The sequence below is a fragment of the Notamacropus eugenii genome, chromosome 2, assembly GCF_028372415.1.
Source record: "Notamacropus eugenii isolate mMacEug1 chromosome 2, mMacEug1.pri_v2, whole genome shotgun sequence".
Lineage (NCBI taxonomy): Eukaryota > Metazoa > Chordata > Mammalia > Diprotodontia > Macropodidae > Notamacropus > Notamacropus eugenii.
In genome coordinates this window covers 300,066,131-300,087,514 of record NC_092873.1, presented here as the reverse complement: position 1 = coordinate 300,087,514, position 21,384 = coordinate 300,066,131, and the positions used below count along the sequence as shown (strand labels likewise).

The following is a 21,384-nucleotide window of genomic DNA, read 5'->3' as shown; positions in this document are numbered from 1 at the left end:
GAGGGTTATTGAAGAGGATGCTGAACTGCAGTTTACTCTGCCAATTTAAAATGATTACATGTTAATGCAACAAGGGAAACACAGTGAAGGCAGCTCAGATTAAACCTGATGAGAGTGCAGCCTTAATTACCTATGGCACAAATCCCTAAAACAAAGGGAGGCTTTTAAGTACTTGATGTGTGGCTGGCACGATATTGCAAAGCCCTGGAAAAACACACACACACACACACACACACACACACACACACACACACACACACCCCAAACTTGGTAAATATCCAGAAAAAATTGTAAGGAAGATTGCATCAAACCTGGCCAGCTCTCTCTTATTCCTAAAAGGGCTTTCTCCTAAAGTTCAAGAATTGGTTAAAATCAAGGACAACTCATTTTATCATTTGCATGATACATGAAGCATATCCATACATGAAGCAGCTAAATTTGAGTAAACACCATGACCTTGCCTAAGCAACATTATAATTCATAGGGAAGGAACATTGAAGAATATTCATGCTGGACTCCAAAGGCTTCTTTCTAGGGGAAACTTTTGTAATGGCTGTTGAACTGAGGGGAACCTTGTGCCAGGACCATGTGAATTGAAAGCATTTGAGAAAAGGGCAGGATCAGATTATATTCTTATATAACTCATTTTTATTTTGAGCAAAGCAACTCATTTTTATTTTGCTGGTTTTTGAATGTAAGTGTGGCTTACATCTCTTTCTTCTCCTTTGTTTTTTTCTCCTCAGTCTCTGGTGCCTCTTTTGTCCAGAAGGTCAAGTTTAGTCTGTCATGGAAGCTTCTAAGCTCTTGGTGAGGTTATGGAAACTGCTACTTTTATTGATGTTCTGTCCTGAATTTTCTCAGGACTCTCCCATTTTTCTAAGCTTTTAAGCTTTCTACAGTGATCTCAGTCTTTATGATAGAAAACCAGCTCCTTTTCCACTTTGCTCAGTCCCATCTTAGGGTGCCAATTAGTCAGTAAGTCCTTATCAACAAGCATTTCTCCACATTCTGTATAAAGAAGCATAAAATGTAATCCCTACCTTTAGGGAATTTGTCATCTAGTTTAGGAGATCAAACTAACAAATGTGGAGAAGAAGTACAAATATAACAGTGTAGACAGTATAGAATTAACTGACAAATTAGGTATCTTGGTATCATAGGAGTTCAGAAGAGAGGGATGTTAGTGAAAGTTAGATTAGTCAGAAAGACTTAGGGAAGAAAGGAAACTGAGGTGGGTACTGATGGTTGGGTAGAAGGGAGCACATGCCAGGGGAAGGAAACAACAGCAGAAGCATGAGTGGAAGAGGAAATATTCCAGAAGTATTCATATGACAGTGAGGAGACCAGCTCGATGAGAGTAGTTGGTATCTGGTGGGAGTGGGAAAGATGGTTCAAAAGGAAGGATAGGGTAATATGTTGAATCTATAAAGATGCAATTTAATAGGAACAAATGTAAATCTTGCCCTTAGGTTCAAAAAAACTCCCACCTTCCCAAGGATAAGATTGGAGTTTTTAGTGAATTGAAAGTGCTATATGGATCAGTTGTGTGATAACACAGCCAAAAAGCTCATGTGTTCTTGGACTGCATTTACAAGAGGCCTGGCTTCCAAGAATGAGGGTTTGATGGTTCCTCCAATCCATGTTATATGAGAATCAGAAGCCGGGAATATTGAGTCTGGAGAAGAGAAGTCAATTTTAGACTTATTATCAGGAGAGAAATTCTTAACAATTGGAGCTATCCAAAAAAGGGGGGACTGCCTTGAATAGGAGTGTCTTCTGCTCCACTGAATGTCCGTATGTTGAGGCTACAAGACCACTTGTTGACTCTCTTCTATGGGAATTCTTTTTGGGGTTTGACTTGGAATAAGTGGCTTTTAAAATTTCTCTTAAATTCTATGATTGGGTACAGTCGGCACCCCAGTAGAGGAGTTTGGATTGGATACAGTTAGAAGTAGGAGGTAAGGAATGATAGGATGAAAGAGATTTTAATGTAAGATTAGTAGGAGAGTAGAGTGCAGATAGATGGGGGTCGGGGGACACACAGGTCATTGAAAGCAGGCAAGCCAGCTAGAAGATTTCTTTCATTAAACCAGATGTGAGATAATGAAAGCCAGTTGAGATGACAGAATCAAAAAGAAATGTGAGATTCATAGGGATTGGGTTTGCAGTTTCAGAAAGGTGGTAATTATGAAAGAACCTTATATATGTTCCATGTAAGAGTATGACAAAGGAGACACCTGAGATTACTCTCTCAATTTTATATGACTACAGCCTGGATTAGTGGAGCATGATCTTTCTGCTTCTTCCATGTTTTTTTTACCACTTTTTAAGAAGATTCCATAGTGCATAGGACTGGTTCTGATTAGCAAACATTTACCAAATGCCATTTTTATAGCCTTAGCATAGTATTTAGAAGTGATGAGATAAGAAAGAAATGAACTCTCTTCCAATTATAAAAACCTGATTTTGTAATTTTATAAAATTGACAAATCACAGTTCCTTTCTAAAAGGAGCTCATGTTTTTAATTTGGAGGTCAGAGAAAGGGAAGACAACCAGAATTTTTTAAATGACCCGAAAATGCCAGAGGAAATAAGAATGAAGTGAGGTTTTATTGCAAGCCGTGGAAGGAAGTTCATTAGAGATATGACGTGATCAGGTTGGACTGTTGTTGCTCCTATCCCACCCTTTGTGACTGATGTCCCACGAGTCTTGCATATTCCTGACTAACCAATTACTAATGCGGTAGCTATGGCAGATTGGAATTGTCACTTTTACTTTATAAACATAAATAAGAGAACTATCTACATCACATGTTTAAATGCTTTCTTTATATTGAGTGGAAAACCCAACATTTTCAAGACTGCTTGATTAAATCATTTATCATGTATAATATTCAAAATATTTTTTCAATCATACCCCCATACATTTAAGGCATTAAATTTCTTTGTGTAGTTTGTACACCTGTAGAAATGAATTCATTTGGAGTCAGATGCTAGACCAGGGATGGAGAACCTGCAACTTTGAGGCCATATGTGGCCTTCTAGGTCCTTGGGTGTGGCCTTTTGACTGAGTCCAAGTTTTGCAAAACAAATCCTTTCATTAAGGGGATTTCCTGTGAAGTTTGGATTCAGTCAAAAGGCCACACCCAAGGACCTAGAAGTCCACATGTGGCCTTGACACCCCAGGTTCTCCATCCCTGTGCTAGACTATAGAACTCTGAGTCCAGTTCTATTCAACAGTTCAGTTATTCTACTCTTGATATGTTGAAATTGAAATTTTGATTGGGAAATCTAATTGGAGATATTCAGAAGGTGGTTGGCAATGTTAGTTTGGAGTTAATGAAAGAGATTGAGGTGGTATGTGTAAATTTGAAAGTCATCTGTATAGAGGTGATAATTGAACCTATGGGAGATGACCAAGGAGAGTATATAGTAAAGAGAGGACCTAGGATAAAACCTTGGGAAATCCCTCTCACTTAAGAGTAAGGAAAATGAAGAACCAGCCAAAGACTGAAAAAGAGTGACCAGGTAATTAGGAAGAAAACAAGGAGAGAGTAATACCACTGGTGCCAAGGGAGAAGGGAACATCTAGGAGCATGGTCCAACGGTATCTAAAACTTCAGAAAGGTCAAGGGAAATGAAAGCAGAGGGAATGTTTGTCTTTGGATTTGGCCGTTATAAGGGAGTTAAGAAGTGAGAACTTTTAGCCTGGCATTTCTAGCCTTTTTTTCAACAAACATTTCCTAAGAGTTCACTGTCTGTTAGAGTAACATGGTAAGGTTTGGAGACACCCTTCCTCTTTTGTGCATCCTGCGACTATCAGTCTTTGATTTTGTCCTTTTTGATTTTCTTGCATTTGTGCATATTGTCCCCATGACTGAAATATATTTTCCTCTTTGCTCCCCTTCCCCATTCCTGCCTGTTTCCATCCTTCAACTCAGGTACCACTGACTCCATTGTTTTCTTGATCCTGACAGTTGGAAATAAACCTTCCTCAGAATCTCTGCTCTATTTAATGGCTATGCTATCACCTTCCAAGTTATATTGATTTGTTTCTATCTTAACCTCCTTCTAAACTTGAAGTATCTTGAAGGGAGGCACGGTTGTGCTCTGTCCCCAGTGCTGAACCTGTAGTAGGTGCTTCGTCATTGTTGTGCATCATTAAGTAGTTAAAAACAAGGTTTGAAGTCTTCATATTCTCGCCATCTCTCCTTCTCAGATGGTGCATATTTTGTAGTGGTGGCTAGGAGGGAATTTAATAAAGTTCTCACCAGTGGTTCATTAAACTGTTAAAAGAGAGAGAGGTTCAAGGTAACAGGATTCTATTGATCAGATAATTAATTATTAGCCTGGTGTGCCTTCCTTCTTTTTGGTCATAACATTTGCTAGACTAAACAAGGTCAGAGCTTCTAAATTGCCTTGGCAAAATGGTATTGATTTTGGTGTGTTTGTTTCTGTGAGTTTTTTTTTTCCTGTCAGATCACTTAATAAAAATAGGCTTTGGGTTTTTTTTTTTGAACCCACCTGTTTCCAGAGTCATCTTGTGACTGGAGAAGCAAAACGCCTTGTAGGATCTTTCCACCTGCTTGGATTTCCCCAAATCTATATCTTTGTGTAGTTTTAAAAAATTTTTTAGTTTTTTATTTAATTTTTTGAGTTATTTTCTCAGTTGCCAAGGCTTATGACCCTAGGAATCATCTTTGACTTTTCTCTTCCTCGTTCCCTCTCTAGTATTAGACAGTTTTCGAGTCTTGTCTGTTCTGCTTCCCTAATCTCTCTGCTATCTGCACCCCTCCCCTCCAGATCATCCTAATTCAGATTCTTCTTGCTTAGACTTGAGTAGCTGCCTATCTCCCTGCTTAATCTTTCCCTCTCTAACCTTTCCTAAAAGTCCCTGACATGTTTCCAGACTTGTATTCAAGAAGGCCTGAGTTTGGTATCCCACCTCAGGTACTTACTAGCTGTGTGACCCTGGGCAAGTCACTTAACCTCCCCCAGCCTCAGTTTACCAATCTGTAAAATGAAAATAATAATAGAGGGTTATTGTGAAGATCAAAAGAGAAAACATGTGAAGTGTTTTATAAACCTTAAAGGGATATATAAATATCAACTTTTATCAACTTATAACAATTATGATGATTATTCCTAATTCACAGTTTTGATCATGCATCTCAAGACCTCACTCAACAATCTTCCAGGCTCCCTGTTGCCAGCCATTTCTCCTTGGTTTAACATCCAAGGCCCTCCAGAGTCTGGCTTTAATTCATCTTTTCTGTCTTAATTGTACTTTGTTCCTCTTTCCTGCCTCTATGGCATTCCTTATTTTTAGATTATAGTACTCTGCCTCCTGAGATCTTTTCTACTCTTTTTTTAAAAAAAGAGGTAAACAAGGGTTAAATGACTTGCCCAGGGTCACAAAGCTAGGAAGTGTCTGATGCCCAGTTTGAACTCAGGTCCTCCTGACTCCAGATGCTCTATCCATTCTTTCCACTATTAAAGGACAATTTCATATGCTACCTTTTTCTACAAGAAACTTTCCATAATCCTCCTTCCTCCTCTCCCCTCTTTGCTCTCCTCCCTCCTGGTTCCTGCACAGGCTTCTGCTTTCCTTACTGCTTCATATCTTCTAGTGTGTTTTATTAATATCTGCATTCTTGCCTTGTCTCTAGTTCTAGACTATAAGCTCATTGAAGGTAGGACTTCTCTGCATCTTTTGCTCAGAGAGGTTTTCTTAGTGTTTGTCTGGCAGAGAGTGCTTAGCTGTCTGACATCATGGGGACTAGTGCTCTGGGCCAATGCGTGTCTTTTACTCACTATTGTGGTTTGCCCACTGTTTAGCCCTGTGGGAAGTCTGACTTCTCAGTGAAGGAAGTAAGCTCCCTAATTCTCATATTTATTGACTCTTCACTCATCCTCACCTAGGTTTTCTGAGCAAAGATGCTAATTACAGTAATCATACTTTTGGTGTTAGTCTAGGGATTCTCTAAAAGCAGTTTTGGCTACTCCTGCAAATCAGGTATAGGACAGGTCATTTTATTCCCACACAGAAAGTGATGATAAATATTAAGAGAATCCTGGTATGCATCAACAGAATGATTTAAACAGGATTTAGAAACTTAGTTTAAAACTGCTAGAAGTCTGATAGTAAGCCTCATCAAGATACATCATAGTCTGGCAGTTCTCCTAATTAGCCATTTCAGCTTTATAGAGCATAGTGAGATTAAGTGCCAGCTGTATCTCCTAAGCATCATCTCTCTATGATGCTGACTCTTTCCTTACTTTCTCCTGCTGCTGTAACACTGTGTAGACATGGAAGCTGCTGCTTTTCTTGTCTCCCATGACCCCCTGACCTTATGGAACTCACAAAGTTACCTAGACTCCTCCATCTGAGGTTGCTGCTCAGTCATCTTGTTGTGGAAGAAAACACAGAAAAGACCAGGTGGCCCCATCCCAGGCACAGGCTTGCCTAGGTAGGATGGTGCTCATGGCAGCCTGGAGCTGGTTAGGGGATAAAGCTCCTATCATTCTCCTACTTAATAGGGTTTTGAATCATTCTCATTTTCTGAAGTAGGAAAGGAAGAAGAGTGCTGAGGACCAGGTCACTTCTTTAGTGAACCCACAGAGTTTTAGCTCAGCAATCAGTTTGTAGCTGGAAGCAGACAGAGCATGTCTGTGGATGCTCAAATATTCATCAGCAGTGGCACAGTTACCAGAAAAATACGGGTGCATGGGGGGAGAAGGAGGGTCCTACTCTGTCTTATTTGATTAAATTGCTGTAGCTTTATAGCAGAACAGAAGCATTGAATTGGGTTCTGGGGCCCAAACATCATCAGTTTGTACATTTCATGAGGAGGATCCTATATAAAGATCATAGATTTTTAGAGCTGAAAGTTATCTTAGAGATCCAGTCTCTTCTTACTTGATAATGCAAGGAGTCAAGCGCCATCTAGGTAAAGGCAGTTGTCCGTGTTCACACAGAAGCCCCGTTTCCTGACTCCCAGTTCAGTAGACTCTCTGCCGTATCACCCTGCTGAGAGAGGAAAGGAGGAGCCTGGGTTCATTCTATACATTCCTTTCCTACTAAGATTCTCTTTTTAAAGAAAAAAAAACAAATAGAACAAGCCAGGAAGTTTGCGTTGAAACTAATAAAAGTGTCCAAAGAGAATGAAGAAATCAGTTTGAGAACTTTGGTATGGAGGAAATAACCTGACATTAACTGTTTTAATTATAGTTGTTGCATTGGGCTTATCAGTGTGGGAAGAGGGAGAATTTGAGCTCTACAGGGAAGTGGGTTATGGACAGTAAGCTGACCCTCTTCCTGAACTTGGATCCTTGGGCTCTCAGCCTAGTGGCTGCTGTGGACTTGTTAACAACTGTGTTGGGAAAAGGGGTTGTATGATTAAGAACCAGGATTGTATAGCCTGGATGCTCATTTTGGCTCTACCACCAACTTGCTGTGTGGCCTTACCTCTCTGGATCTCAGTTTTTCTCATCTGATAAAAATTATAATAATATAGTAGTATTGCTTCATCAGAGGTTACAATCAGAGGTTACAGAGTAGGTGCTTAGCTGAGTGATGCTCAGTGATTTAAGGAGTAATCATTTCTATAACACAGTTTACACAGGTTTTCCTTACAAGAAACATTGATCATCTCTTTTACATATGAGAACATGGAAAGCCAAGTGGGATTAAATGCCCTGAAGACTCAGTCACAATTATCCCAAACAAGGTTCCTGACACAAGGCCCAGGGCCCTTGAATTGCATGAAACTACTTCTTCCTGTTTTGGCTTTGTGGAAATCTAGTGAAAATGAAACAAAACCAAAACAAGGTTGAGTGGCCAGGGGCCCTCTGTTTATCTGCCGGCCTTAGAGCCAGGTACACTTAGGTTAAGATCCTTTCTTTGATGTGTAGTAGCTAGGTGATCTTAGGAAAGTCACTCTCTGCGTCTGCTTCTTCATCTGTAAAATAGGTACAATGCCTGTGGCATCTACCTCACAGTAGTTTTGAGGCTCCATTAAGATAATGTACATTATGTACTATGTAAACTTTAAAACACTATACAATTGTTATTATTATTATAGAATCACAAAACTAGCAGGAAACTCCAAATTCTTTCCCTTACTTCAATGTGGCTAATCCATTTGGGACAGAGGGTTTTAACCTGGGATGTGTGAACTTTTTTTTTTTTTAAATATTTGGAGAATTCTTTTTAATATACTCGGCTTCCTTTATAATCCTATGTATTTTATTTTAAAATATTATTGTGAAGAAGGGTCCCTCAGAGTCACTAGACTGCCAAGGTGGGATGGGTCCATGACACACAAAAAGACACATTTCATTTAAGAAAACAAAAATCAAAAAACCCCTCCAGGGGTGCGGAGCCAAGATGGCAGAGTAGAAAGACACACGAAGGCAGGCTTTCCCCACACAGCCCATAAAATACCTGTAGAGAGGGACTCTCAACACATTTTGGAGCAGCAGAAGTGGAAAACAACAGAGTGGAGGAGATTTCCAGCCCAGGGTGACCTGAAAGGCCCACGGGAAACATCTGTTGCACCAGACTCGGAGCAGAGCCCAGCCCAGCCTTGGCCTTGAGGTGCAGTTCACGAACAGCCCTCGGGGGGCAGAATCTCCAGTCCCAGAATCCCCAGTCCCAGCAGCAGCGGATTCACAGATCCCTCAACCCACAGGTGCCAAAGGTCAGTGATGGGTTTTTTTCAGCTGGCCAGGAAGGGAGAAGGGCCTTCCCATAGCTCCGGCCTTAGGCAGTGGCTCACAGAGGCCACATCAGGCAGGAGGCAGCAGTTCCCACCACAGCCCCCTACAGCAGCCCACATCCATTGTTGGATCATAAAACCCCTGGGGGCACTGAGGAGCTAATTATTACCTTGGCCCTGCGTAGAGGCCCTGAGGGAGCTGGTCTTTGTCTCTCACTGCATGGTGGCCCTTCCCCCACAGCTTGACTGAATCCCAGTCCCCCAGTGCTGGCTTGGCGGAACTGGAGGCCAGGTGGCTGTGGAGAGGAAACTCTGCTAAGATTCTGGGCACAAAAATCTCTCCCTGCTCCCAAATCAGTGTACACGTTTGATTGTGCCACCCTGGAGGAACTGAGATTTTACAGATTCCCAGAGTATACCCTACTCTTGACAAAGGATCCAAAAGTCAAGTAACTGGTTGGGAAAATGCCCAAAAAAGGGAAAAAAAATAAGACCATAGAAGGTTACTTTCTTGGTGAACAGATAGCTCCTCCCATCCTTTCTGATGAGGAAGAACAATGCTTACCATCAGGGAAAGACATAAAAGTCAAGGCTTCTGTATCCCACACATCCAAAATAAATATACCATGGGCTCAGGCTATGGAAGACCTCAAAAGGGATTTTGAAAATCAAGTAAGAGGTGGAGGAAAAACTGGGAAGAGAAATGAGAGAGAAGAAAGAAAAGCATGAAAAGCTGGTCAACACCCTGCTAAAGGTGACCCAAAAAAATGCTGAAGAAAATAACACCTTGAAAAATAGGCTAATTCAATTGGCAAAAGACGTTCAAAAAGCAAATGAGGAGAAGAATGCTTTCAAAAGCAGTATTATTCAAATGGAAAAGGAGGTTCAAAAGCTCATTGAAGAAAATAATTTTTTAAAAATTAGAATGGAACAGATGGAGACTAATGACTTTATGAGAAACCAAGAAATCACAAAACAAAACCAAAAGAATGAAAAAATGGAAGATAATGTGAAATATCTCATTGGAAAAACAACTGACCTGGAAAATAGATCCAGGAGAGACAATTTAAAAATTATGGGAGTACCTGAAAGCCATGATCAAAAAAAGAGCCTAGACATCATCTTTCATGAAATTGCCAAGGAAAACTGCCCTGATATTCTAGAACCAGGGGGAAAAATAAATATTGAAAGAATCCACCAATCACCTCCTGAAAGAGATCCAAAAAGAGAAACTCCTAGGAATATTGTGGCCAAATTCCAGAGTTCCTAGATCAAGGAGAAAATATTGCAAGCAGCTAGAAAGAAACAATTCAAGTATTGTGGAAATACAATCAGGATAACACAAGATCTAGCAGCTTCTACATTAAGGGATTGAAGGGAGTGGAATATTATATTCCAGACGTCAAAGGAACTAAGACGAAAACCAAGAATCACCTACCCAGCAAAACTGAGTATAATACTTCAGGGGGAAAATGGTCTTTCAGTGAAATAGAGGACTTTCAAGAATTCTTGATGAAAAGACCAGAGCTGAAAAGAAAATTTGACCTTCAAACACAAGAATCAAGAGAAGCATGAAAAGGTAAACAGCAAAGAGAAATCATAAGGGACTTGGTAGAGTTGAACTATTTACATTCCTACATGGAAAGACAATATTTGTAACTCTTGAAACTTTTTTCACTATCTGGGTAGTAGGTGGGATTACACACACACACACACACACACACACACACACACACAGAACACAGGGTGAATTGAATAGGATGGGATCATATCTTTAAAAAAATGAAATTAAGGGGTGAGAGAGAAACATATTGGGAGGAGAAAGGGATAAATGGAATGGGGCAAATTATCTCTCATGAAAGAGGCAAGTAAAAGACTTTTCAGTGGAGGGAGAAAGAGGGGAAGTGAGAGAAGAAACATGAAGCTTACTCTCATCACATTCTACTGAAGGAAGGAATAAAATGCACACTCATTTTGGTATGAAAACCTATCTTACAATTCAGGAAAGAGGGAGAGAAGGGGGTAAGCAGGGTGGGGGGGTGATGGAAGGGAGGGTATGGGGAGGAGGGAGCAATTTGAAATCAACACTCTTGGCAAGGGACAGGATCAAAAGAGAGAATAGAAGCAATGGGAGGCAGGATAGGATGGAAGGAAATATAGTTAGTCTTACACAGCACAACTATTATGGAAGTCATTTGCAAAACTACACAGATATGGCCTATATTGAATTGCTTGCCTTCCCAAAGGGAATGGGTGGGGAGGGAGGGATGAAGAGAAGTTGGAACTCAAAGTTTTAGGAACAACTGTTGAGTATTGTTCTTGCAACTAGGAAATAAGGAATATAGGTAATGGGATGTAGAAAGTTATCTTGCCCTACAGGACAAAAGAGAAGATGAGGATAAGGGAAGGGAGGGATATTAGAAGGGAGGGCAGATTGGTGATAGGAGCAATTAGAATGCTTCGCGTTTTGGGGTGGGGGGAGGGAAATGGGGAGAAAATTTGGAACCCAAAATTTTGTGGAAATGAATGTTGAAAACTTAAATAAATAAATTTAAATTGAAAAAAACCCTCAAAAACAAAAACCATGTGAGGGAAAGTCCTTGTATATTTTGTAAGCTTCATCTTGCCTATTGCTTCCAAGATGCTGGGTATGTAGGTATCACAGTAGAATAAAAAAGCATTATCTTGTGGAATCAGAGGACCTGGGTTCAAATCCTGTTTGTAACCATGGTCAAGTCACTAACATTACTGGGCCTTGTTTTTTTCATGTATAAAATGAAGCAGTTGAAATAAATAAGATGATCTTTGAGCTTCCTTCCAGCCCTAGGTCTGTGATCTTATAGATGGATGGATGAATGGATGGGTGGATGAATGGATAGATGGAGGGATGGATGAGTGGATAGATGGATCGTGCCAGCTTTCTATGCTCTGTCCAAAAAGATCCACTCAAAAATCCTTAAGATGAGATGTGATTATTCATTTCAATCAATACACATTAAGTACTTGGGATAAATAGGGAGGTTGAGCCCTGATTATAGCCCTGCTCTTAGGGTACTTACAGTCTAGTGGGGAGAAGAGGAGGTATAGGACAAATGTCCAAATAAATATGTAGAAAAGAAAGGTCTAGGAAAAATGCTAAAGGCATTCAAAGAGAGAAAGATAACTTTCAGCAGGGAAGTTTTGGGGAGAAGTGGTAAGTAACTGAATCGGACCTTTAAGGAAGATGGAAATAGGGGCATAGAGGACAGGATGTAAAAGGCACAAAGGTGGACAAGGGCAGGGTAAGAATGTGGCCTCAAGAGTAACATAGTTTTACTGATGCATAGAATAAGCAAAGGGGCAGCTAGGAGCTAGAGTGCTGGGTGTGGAGTCAGGAAGACCTGAACTCAAATGCAACCTCAGGTCCTTATTAGCTGTGTGACCCTGGGCAAGTCACTTAACCTCTGTTTGCCTTATTCCACTAGAGAAGAAAATGGCAAACAATTTCAGTATCTTTGCCAGAAAACCCAGCATGACCCATGGGGTCACAGAGGGTTGGACTCAACTGAAAAACAACAAGAGTAAGTGAAGAGAAGTATAGAAAGTCAGAATGGAGCCAGTCGTCTTGTAGAAGGCTTGGAATGATCAATTTTGTGAATCTTACTTAGTGGTAATATAGAAGATGTGTTAAAAGGGGAAACGATAAATTGGAGGCTGATTGGAATAAACGATTCTTAAGTTTGGATTGTGTTGAAGTCATAGATGATAACCAATTTTCTTTCCAGTTATGCCTCCCTCCTCTCTGATGGATTGTCAGAGCACTCCTTTGAGGCTTGTTGTCATAGAGGGATTCTTTCTTCTGGGATGCCCTAGAATGAAGTACTTCACCAATGATAACCAAAAAGCAAATTAGCAATGGGAAGAGAAACCATTTCTCGGATTGGAGGTTGAGACTTTGCCTCTGTTAGGTGTTTATGGGGTAGCTTAGCTGTAGTGGGAATTTCCAGATCTGAATAATATTTAAGGGCTGACCTGGACTAGATCCTTCATATAATAGAGTATATGAAGGTAGTGGTTAGTGGCACATCTAATTTATATTTTGTGTGTTTTCTTTTTTAAAGCAATTCAATGTCGAGATGCTTTCAAGCCCTGTGTAAATGAAGGAAAATGTGTTACCTACAACAATGGTACAGGATACTGTGAGTAAGTACAACACTAAATCATATTTGTTCCATTGTATTATTCTTCAGTATTTAAGTTGGATGTAAAGGGATTTTTTTTGACCAATAGAAAGAGATTTTTCTTTAATGGGGGATGGGTTGGAAATATTTTTTAGGGGCTAGGTTAGAAATATTTTTAGAAAAATTTGAGAAATGAACATAGTTGGCTTTACCCCATTCATAGTCTTTTTCCTTTGCTTGTTAAATAACCCCTTGCTTTTTTCATGTGGTAATGAGTATTAGCTATTTTCAAATATTTGATTGGTTGTCTCCTGGGAAAGGGATCAGATTTGTTCTACTTGGCCCCAGAGAATCTGAGGAATGGATAAAAATTACAAAGAGGTGAATATAGGTTTGCTATAAGGAAGAACTTGCTAACAATTTGCAGTATTCAAAAGTGTAATGGGACTGCCTTGGGAGGTAGCAAGTCACCCCTTACTGGAGGTCTGCAAGTGAAGGCTGCTTGCCTATTTTCCAACAACATTGTAGGAGGGGATTCTTGTTCTCTGTTGAATAAGGTGGACCCCTGAGACCTCCAGACCTCTTTTGATTTAATGATTCTATAACTCATTGATTCCACATTCTATAGTTGGGTCTAATTTCTCCTTCCTGTCATCTAAGTCACATTCTTAGACCAAACCCATCGGCCATGTGCCAGTCTCTAAAATGCAACTTAAATACTCATTTTACTTCTCTATATAAATAAACCCTACCGTGTTGTGCTCCAAACCCATATGGCAATGTTCTTCCTCTCTTCCTCCCTTTTGCCCACACCTGGTTGGAACCTTGACCAGTAGCCCAAGAGTGACCAATTTCTTTCTCCATACAACCATGATTGCTACAAATTCAGTTTATAACCAACCACTCTGGCATTCCTGAATGGTACATTATGGTTTCATCTACTGATCACCATGTTTTCTCTACTTCCACAATACCCTGGGCATGGATTTCTCTCTACGGGAACACATTTCCAATTTTGTAATGGAAATTAATGGTAAAATAAGGATTGGTATGTGGAATTTCTTGTTTTGCTAGTAGAAAAAAAAACTTTAAAAATGGTTTAACATTTTTATTCTAAACTTAGTAACCATTAACAAAAGCAAACATTCCATCAGTTAAGAAAAATAAAAAATAATTGTACATAAAACTATAAATTCTAAGTTTATTTCCTATTTATTTTTAAAGAAAATATATATTAACTTTAAGAAAATAATAACAGAAATGTCCAGTTTTTTTCTTTGCCCCCTTCTGATCTCTTTTCCTTCTACATTTTTAAAAAAATCCAATGTTGTTATAATATATAACTATAATTTTTTTACCTTATTATAGGTTTATATAGCTGGAAGAAACATTAGAGGTCAAAGAGTCATAGCTTTAGGGCTGGAAGGGAACTCAGAGAGCATCTAGTCCAACCCCCTTTCTTCATAGCTGAGGAAACTATGGCTCACAGAGGTGAAGTGACTTGCTGAAGGTCTCACACAGAGGTCAAGTGGTAAGCGTCAAAAGTGAAATTGAAATCCAGGTCTCCTGACTCCAGAACCATCACTGTTTGCCTTGTACTCAAGTTCAATCCCTTCATTTTACTGATGGGGATACCCAAATTGTATATTGTTGTAATTCTGCTTTCTTCACTCAGCATTTCTTCACCTATATTTTCTTGAATTTCTTTGTAGTCGTCATATTGGCATGTAATCTGCCATTATATCAATATGTAACAGGTTTTTTTTTTAACTATTTCCCCAGTTGCTGGGAACTTTGCATATTCCTTCAATAATTTCTAGTTATCATACAACTTGATAAACACTTGAAATAATAACTTCAGAATAAAAAATAAATAAAATAACATCCACATAATGTTTTGAGTACTTTTGTACAAAGTACTTTTACATACAGTATCTCAAAATCTTGTTGAGATGGGTTAGGCTAATTTATGATCACCTTAACTTTTTAATCTATAGCTACTGACTAATAATGATTGCACATCCTAAGTGAATTTGTAATAATTTTTCAATGCAGTCTTTTTGGGCATTTGGATTTGGAGTTTTTTACTACTAGAAAATGAGCCATTTTAAGGTAGGAAATACTCTTTAAGTAGAGCAGATAGGTGGTCTCTATTGATAGAGCATCAGACCTGGAGTCAAGAAGGACTTAAGTTCCCATCTGGCTGTGTAACCCTTGGCAAGTCATTTAATCCTGTTTGCCTCAATTTTCTCATCTGTCAAATGAGCTGGAGAAGGAAATGGAAAACCACTCTAGTAGTCTTGTCAAGGAAATCCCCAAAGGAGTCATGAAGGGTTGGACACGACTGAAAAACAACTTAATAGTAACAACTCTTTTTAACTGTGAACATTTCTTTGAAGGTGATGTGATAGCAAATGCTTGCACATTGTTTAAATTGGAGTAAAAGGTAAGGTTATAAATTGCTTATCCACTAAATACCATCTAAAAATAGTTGTCTGCTAATTTATTTATTTATTTGGCTAGAGATACAAGTGGGATACTTTTTAAACCAAAAATGGAACAAATGATAGAAAAAGAGAAGAAAAGTAGTCAAATTTCCCATCTTTAGAACTGGGCTATATAGTTTTACTCCCTTGTCTAAATTACCTACTTTATGTTCTGATTTTTTAGTAACTCCTCCTTTGTTTTGGATAATTAGTACTCTTATTCCCTGGGAACTTGATTCTTTTGTACTGGGTCTAGCACAGTACTCCATGCAGGTAGACATTTTACAGATGCCCTTTTGAATGAGTTTGTAAGTGAATATCTATGGCATCAGCTGATAGAAATGAGTGGAAGTGCTTCTATCAATGTGGGATAACTTCTGTCTGCTTTTATATTTATCAGAACTGCTTTGTGAAAATATATGGTGTCCCTATAAACAGAATTCCAGACTGTTAGTATGTAGAGTCTTGCATGAAATCTGTTTATGATACACTTTCCCTTGGGCCCCCTACGAGGCAGCCAGGGACAGTGAAAAAGGTTACCAAATTTGAAACCCATGGACTTGGCCCCAGTTGCGCTCTGTCACTTTGGGCAAATCAGTTAATTTTTCCGGGTTTCACTTTCTTTGTTTAGTTCTGTGGTGTCAATCTCAAGTAGAAGCTTATTACTATATAAATTTGCCTCAACAACCAAAAATTCACATTATCTATGTTGCATTGTATTTTTTTAATTGTCAAATATTCTCCAGTTACAATTTAGTCTGATTCCAGCCCCACTGGGGAATTTTGTGACACTTCTCTACATTTTCTCTGAGGTTTCTTCTAGATCTAAAACCTTTCATTTAAATAAGACTTATTTGGGACATAAAATCTGTTGAGTTTTTAGAAGAGTAATGTTGCATAGGTGCAGAATTATTGAGAACTCTCAAGTTACAGCATTGATAATAATTATTATAATAATGCATATTTTAAATGTGACTTTTTTTCTTCTGGAAGAAAAGGAAATACTGGAACTTAGGTCATCAATAAATAATATGAAAGAAACAGCTCACTCAAAGCACATAGTAAGTAAGTGAAAATTAGAACATTTGGCAGGCTGACAAAACTTCTGTCAGGTATCCCAGGCATGTAAGAGTCTGCCTGTTTTAAGAGACTGCTATGTGGATTTTTAAAAGGAGAAGCCAAATCTTTAGCATGGAGGGTGGGATTTGAGAGAAAAGAGCTGCAAAGTAGCAGGTATCTGAAAAGACTTTCTTTTCAAAGAACATAATGCTACTGATTCAGCTAAAATATAATGATTGTTTATGAAAATTATACAAGTCCCTGATAACATCATGCTGACAGATGAGGATAAGTAGGGGCTTTTATATTCATTTTGTAAATATCTCAATTGTTTTTTCTCACTGTTAGGAGTCCTTATGTCCTGTCAGTGTGTCAATAGATCAGGATACAAAACTGGGGGAAACCTGTGTGATCATGTACACACTCCAGCTATTGTGGCTAATGTGTTCTTATGAGATCTTGATAAAAAACCCTCGTGACCATGCCAATGTTCTACCTTGTTTCAGTGAGAATTGTCTCTTCCAAATCTATAATTGTTTGCAGCCTGTCAGTGACTTGTAAGTTTTTCTCTAAATGTAAATGCATAAAACATTGCTTTGATAAGTCAACAAGCATTTGTCAAATACCTACTGTGTACCAGGCATAGTCCTAAGCATTAGGGATGCAAAGAAAGACCCTCCCCCAAACCTCAGTCTCTGTTTTTAAGAAACTCACAGTCTGATGCAACTAAAATTGGGTGGGTGAGATGGTGGGGAAAGGGATGGGGGAACTTTTAAAATGTGGATTTTAAAAAGGTATGTTTCTAAAAGATTTTTTTGCCCTTTTCATATATCTTTTGGAGGGTGAAACTAACACTCCAAAAAGGTTCATAAGACTCTAGATTTAAAGCTGACAGGGAATAGCTGAGATCAACTAGTCCAACCTCTTCATTTTGCAGGAGGGTAAACTGAAGCTTGGACCAAATCATATAAAAGAGTCAAGGGTGGCTTTTCTTCTCTTCCCATGTGTTTGGACGCATATTGATTCTCCCCATATGCAGGATGTTCATTTTCAAAAGTTTGGCTCAAAAGTCTCTGATTTGATAATAGGACTCTGTTTTTAAGTGATGATGACTCATTTTGAAGACCCTTGTGAGCTGGTGGGCCATCTATTGATTCTCACTCTTTAGTGCTAACTTTGCTGCCGACTTTGTGGGACCTTGGACAAATCATGTGACTCCTTTGAGTGTCAATTCCATCATCTGCAGATTGGGAATAAATAATTCCTAAATTAATACATACCACAAATTAATTCCTTCAAAGATCATATGAGGAACTCTATATGAAAGGCTTTGAAAACTGTAATGCGCTACGCTAATATAAACTGGGGATGGAGACTGAAACAAACCATTAGGGAAAAAAATGAAGGATAAGTCAACCTTCATACCTTAGAATTGGGCATTATTATAATTTCCTGCTTTTTACTATGTGTTCCTGAAAATTACATTGTAGAGTGGATCCCATTTTCTCACAGAAACAATGTTATATATAATTTGAGCTTGTGTTCTGGCCAAGGTCTTGGCAGAAAAATATGGTCAACGGCATCATAAAAGTAAAGCTTAGAACAGCTACAAAACTGTAATTTAAAATGGTCTCTTAAAATGGACATCAAAGTAGCATACTTACTGATTATCCCAGGGGCCCCAATAAAATAGAGATACAACACATAAAAAATGCAAGTCTATTCCATATTAAATTTGACCTAAAATTAATCTCTTAGTTGCAGAAGTATCAATTAAACATATAATCAACAATTTTGCTTGATGCCTTAGAGTTTAGAAGGACTTTGGAGGGAGGAGTTAGTTGGAAGGGTTCAGGACTTCTTTAAAAAGCAGCTGAAGCAAGTTTGAAGCAATGCCTTCATTTTCCCTTGATTAACTCATTTCCAGCTCCTAGCAAGTTGAAACACCCGGAATCATTCTGTGAGAGACCTTGCCTGCTCAAAGTAGCATGCACACAGTAACTGCTAGTGGTGGTAATTTGGTTTCTCCAACTGAGAAGCATACTTGGAAGTGAGGGATGACCTAACAACCCTTGCACCTCCTCTTCCTCCTCAGTTTTTGAGATCCAGAAGTATAGTTGTTGTTTTTTTCTTTTTCATGTCAAATTGTGACTGCTATTTATTCTCAGACCAGAGTTTCATTTTCAATATCAGAACAAAGCAGCACCTTCTGGAAATAGAAGTTACCCATTCTCATCCTTCAGTGCCTCATCCAGGCCACTCTGCTGGTGTGGTCCTGGTGTGGATTCTTTTGCTGAGGACTGTCATGATACTCCTTTCAGAGAACTTGGCAACTCATTGTGAAGCTTCAAAAATAATTACCTGAACATTAACTCCCATACTTTTAAAATGTAGCTATGTGTGTCTTCCCCTAGTGCATTCAGAGATGGCCATGTGATTTTAGCACTGGAGGGGACTGTAGAGGAAAGCTACTCCCAGGATTCCATTTTTACAGAGGAAGAAACTGAAACCTCAAGTAACATGGCTTGCACAAGGCTGCAAAGCTGGGATTTGAATCCAGACCTTTTGACTTTTCCATCCATTGTACTATTTCCATTAATATCACATCCCCAAGAGGGCAAGCCTCTTTATATGATTATTAGCAGTAGTCTACAGAAAGTGTGAATTTTGATTACATATAGGACAAGAATGTATGGGGTACTGTTCTTTCTTTCTGTCTTCCTTTCTCTCTCTCCTTTCTTTCTTTTTTAAATTTATTTTTATTTTTAATTAAATTATTGTATTTGTTTTCAGTGTTCTACAATCACTTCCATATATCTTAGATTTTCCCCCCCTCTTCCCCTCTCTTCCTTCATTCCTTTATTCTTTCCTTTCTCTTCTTTTGTTCCTTCCTTCCTTCCTTCCTTCCTTCCTTCCTTCCTTCCTTCCTTCCTTCCTTCCTTTCTTTCTTTCTTCCTTTCTTCCTTTCTTCCTTTTTCCCTCTCTCCCTTTTCTTCAAATCAACTTCTTGCAATATAACTAGGACTCAGCCCTTTTTTACACACATGGTATTTTTTCATAGTTCACAAAGGGCTCTTTGAAATAGAAGGGTAGAGCAAGTTAAGAGAGTTTATAAAATGTGTTTTTTCACATCAGAAATGCGGTCAGGACTGTGCTTCACATACAGTTGCAACATTTAGAATGGGAAGGACACCAGGCCCAAGAAGCTTATCTAATGCAAGTACATTGCACCCACCACTAGCAATAGCCGGCGTTTGCATCAGCCTGGCTTGTAGTAATCCTACATTTTCCCAAGACAGTTTCTCTCTCTTCAAAGTTCACTATAGTCGAATGTGAAAAGGATATCAGAATTGTGGGCAAGGAAAGGAGAGGATGTTGCTGGTGGAAAATCTAGTGTAGAGCAGACTAACTTAATGAGAAGTTCACACTATTTACTTTCTCTCATTGACTCTGGCAGCGTTAATGACCACAGCCAAATTTGGTATAACTCACGTTATTTTCCAACTACCTAGGTGCCAGGAAACACAGATATTTTACTTTCCAGGCCAGTCTCTAATCAACTAATGTTTCCATGTGCACAGAACAAGCAATAGTTTGTTAATATGGGCAAAGGGTTCTGTCCTTATTTCCAACCCGTGATTTAAAAAAGAGCTTCTGGAAACATCAACCCTTTAACTCTCTATTTTAATGGTTCACCAATTAAACTTGTATACAGTTAAAATGTATAGTTAAAATAAAAATTTTAAAATAATGTGTGTGTATATGTGTGTATGTATATACACACATATACACATATACATATACATACATATGTATATGTCATCCCTGAGAAATGTATTGTTAAAGGAAAGTCTGATGCTGTAACTTAATAGCCACATTTAGTATTTTGGAGATTTTTTTTTAAGGATTTTTTCTTAAGGATGGAGTCTCTGATAGTAGCACTTATCAGAGGCAGAAAAGGTGCTGCTGCATCTTGCCAACAAAAATTAATAACAAAAAACTGCAACCTGATTAATCATGTTCTGCAAATAGTGAATGTTTCTGATAAAGATCAAGTGGACCAGCCTTCTTGCCACACTGTCTCAAGGTTATCAGTGCCCTTGATAAAGCAACATGTTCCTTTTGGTTTAGATTGGTGCTATCACCATCAGTTTTTGCTTTAAAAACAAAACAGAATTAGAAAGAGCTACAAAGAAGTACCCTTTTATTCTGCCTTTCAGGGTTAAGAATATTTTAATAAACTCTGACTTTTTTAAACTGTGAGTTTATTAGCAAGAATAGATATAAATTAATAATGACAATAATAATTATAGTAGCTAGATTTATATAACTCTTACAGGTTTGTATACAGAATATTTTCCAAATGTTACCTCGCTTATTCTTCACAATAACTGAGTGAAGTAGGAGCTGTTATTGCCCACATTTTACGGATGAGAAAACTGAGGCAGGCAGGTTAAATGATTTGCCTAGGGTCACACAGATAGTAAGTATCTGAGGCTGAATTTGAACCTGGGTTTCCCTAACTTCAGGTCCAGAACTCTATCTTCTGTGTCACCTAGCTTTGCATCTAGAAAACAGTGCATGAGGTAGAACTCTATTCATATCCCAAATATTCTTTTTTACTCTGAACTTTTATTTGTTGCATAGGGTGGATAGTTTTTTTCCCTTAAGAGCTGATGGTTAAATTAATCCTAGAGAGTCTATGACACCAAATGCACTTTATTACAAAATCCCATCCCTTGAATGCCGGTATCCTGAGATTTTACTCTAGAGCTGTGAATCATGTTCCAACAACTGAATGTTGGAAGCATTAAAATGACAAAAAAACTCAAAGATAAGGACAGTAGAAAGATGCATCAGGAGAGCGGGTTGGCTGTGGCAGGTGGCCAATGATACATTAGTCCTAAGAGGCAGCATGAAAGATATGGAGGATATGACCAGCAAAGTAGGAGAGACACC

At 38.7% G+C, this 21,384-nt stretch overlaps 1 protein-coding gene and 1 long non-coding RNA gene across 2 annotated transcripts in view; one reads left to right on the top strand and one right to left on the bottom strand.

Moving 5' to 3' along the window:
- NOTCH2 (notch receptor 2) overlaps nt 1–21,384 on the top strand; it is a 179,877-nt gene that overhangs the window by 37,745 nt on the left and 120,748 nt on the right. The window contains exon 2 of the mRNA XM_072644543.1: nt 12,821–12,902. Within this exon, the coding sequence (XP_072500644.1) occupies nt 12,821–12,902 (82 nt within the window). The remainder of the gene's footprint in view (nt 1–12,820; nt 12,903–21,384) is intronic.
- LOC140527541 (uncharacterized) lies at nt 639–9,202 on the bottom strand. Its single transcript, XR_011974827.1, has 3 exons — nt 8,447–9,202; nt 6,920–7,030; nt 639–4,286 (listed from the first exon to the last, which is right to left on the bottom strand). It is a non-coding gene; the product is annotated as an uncharacterized lncRNA (long non-coding RNA).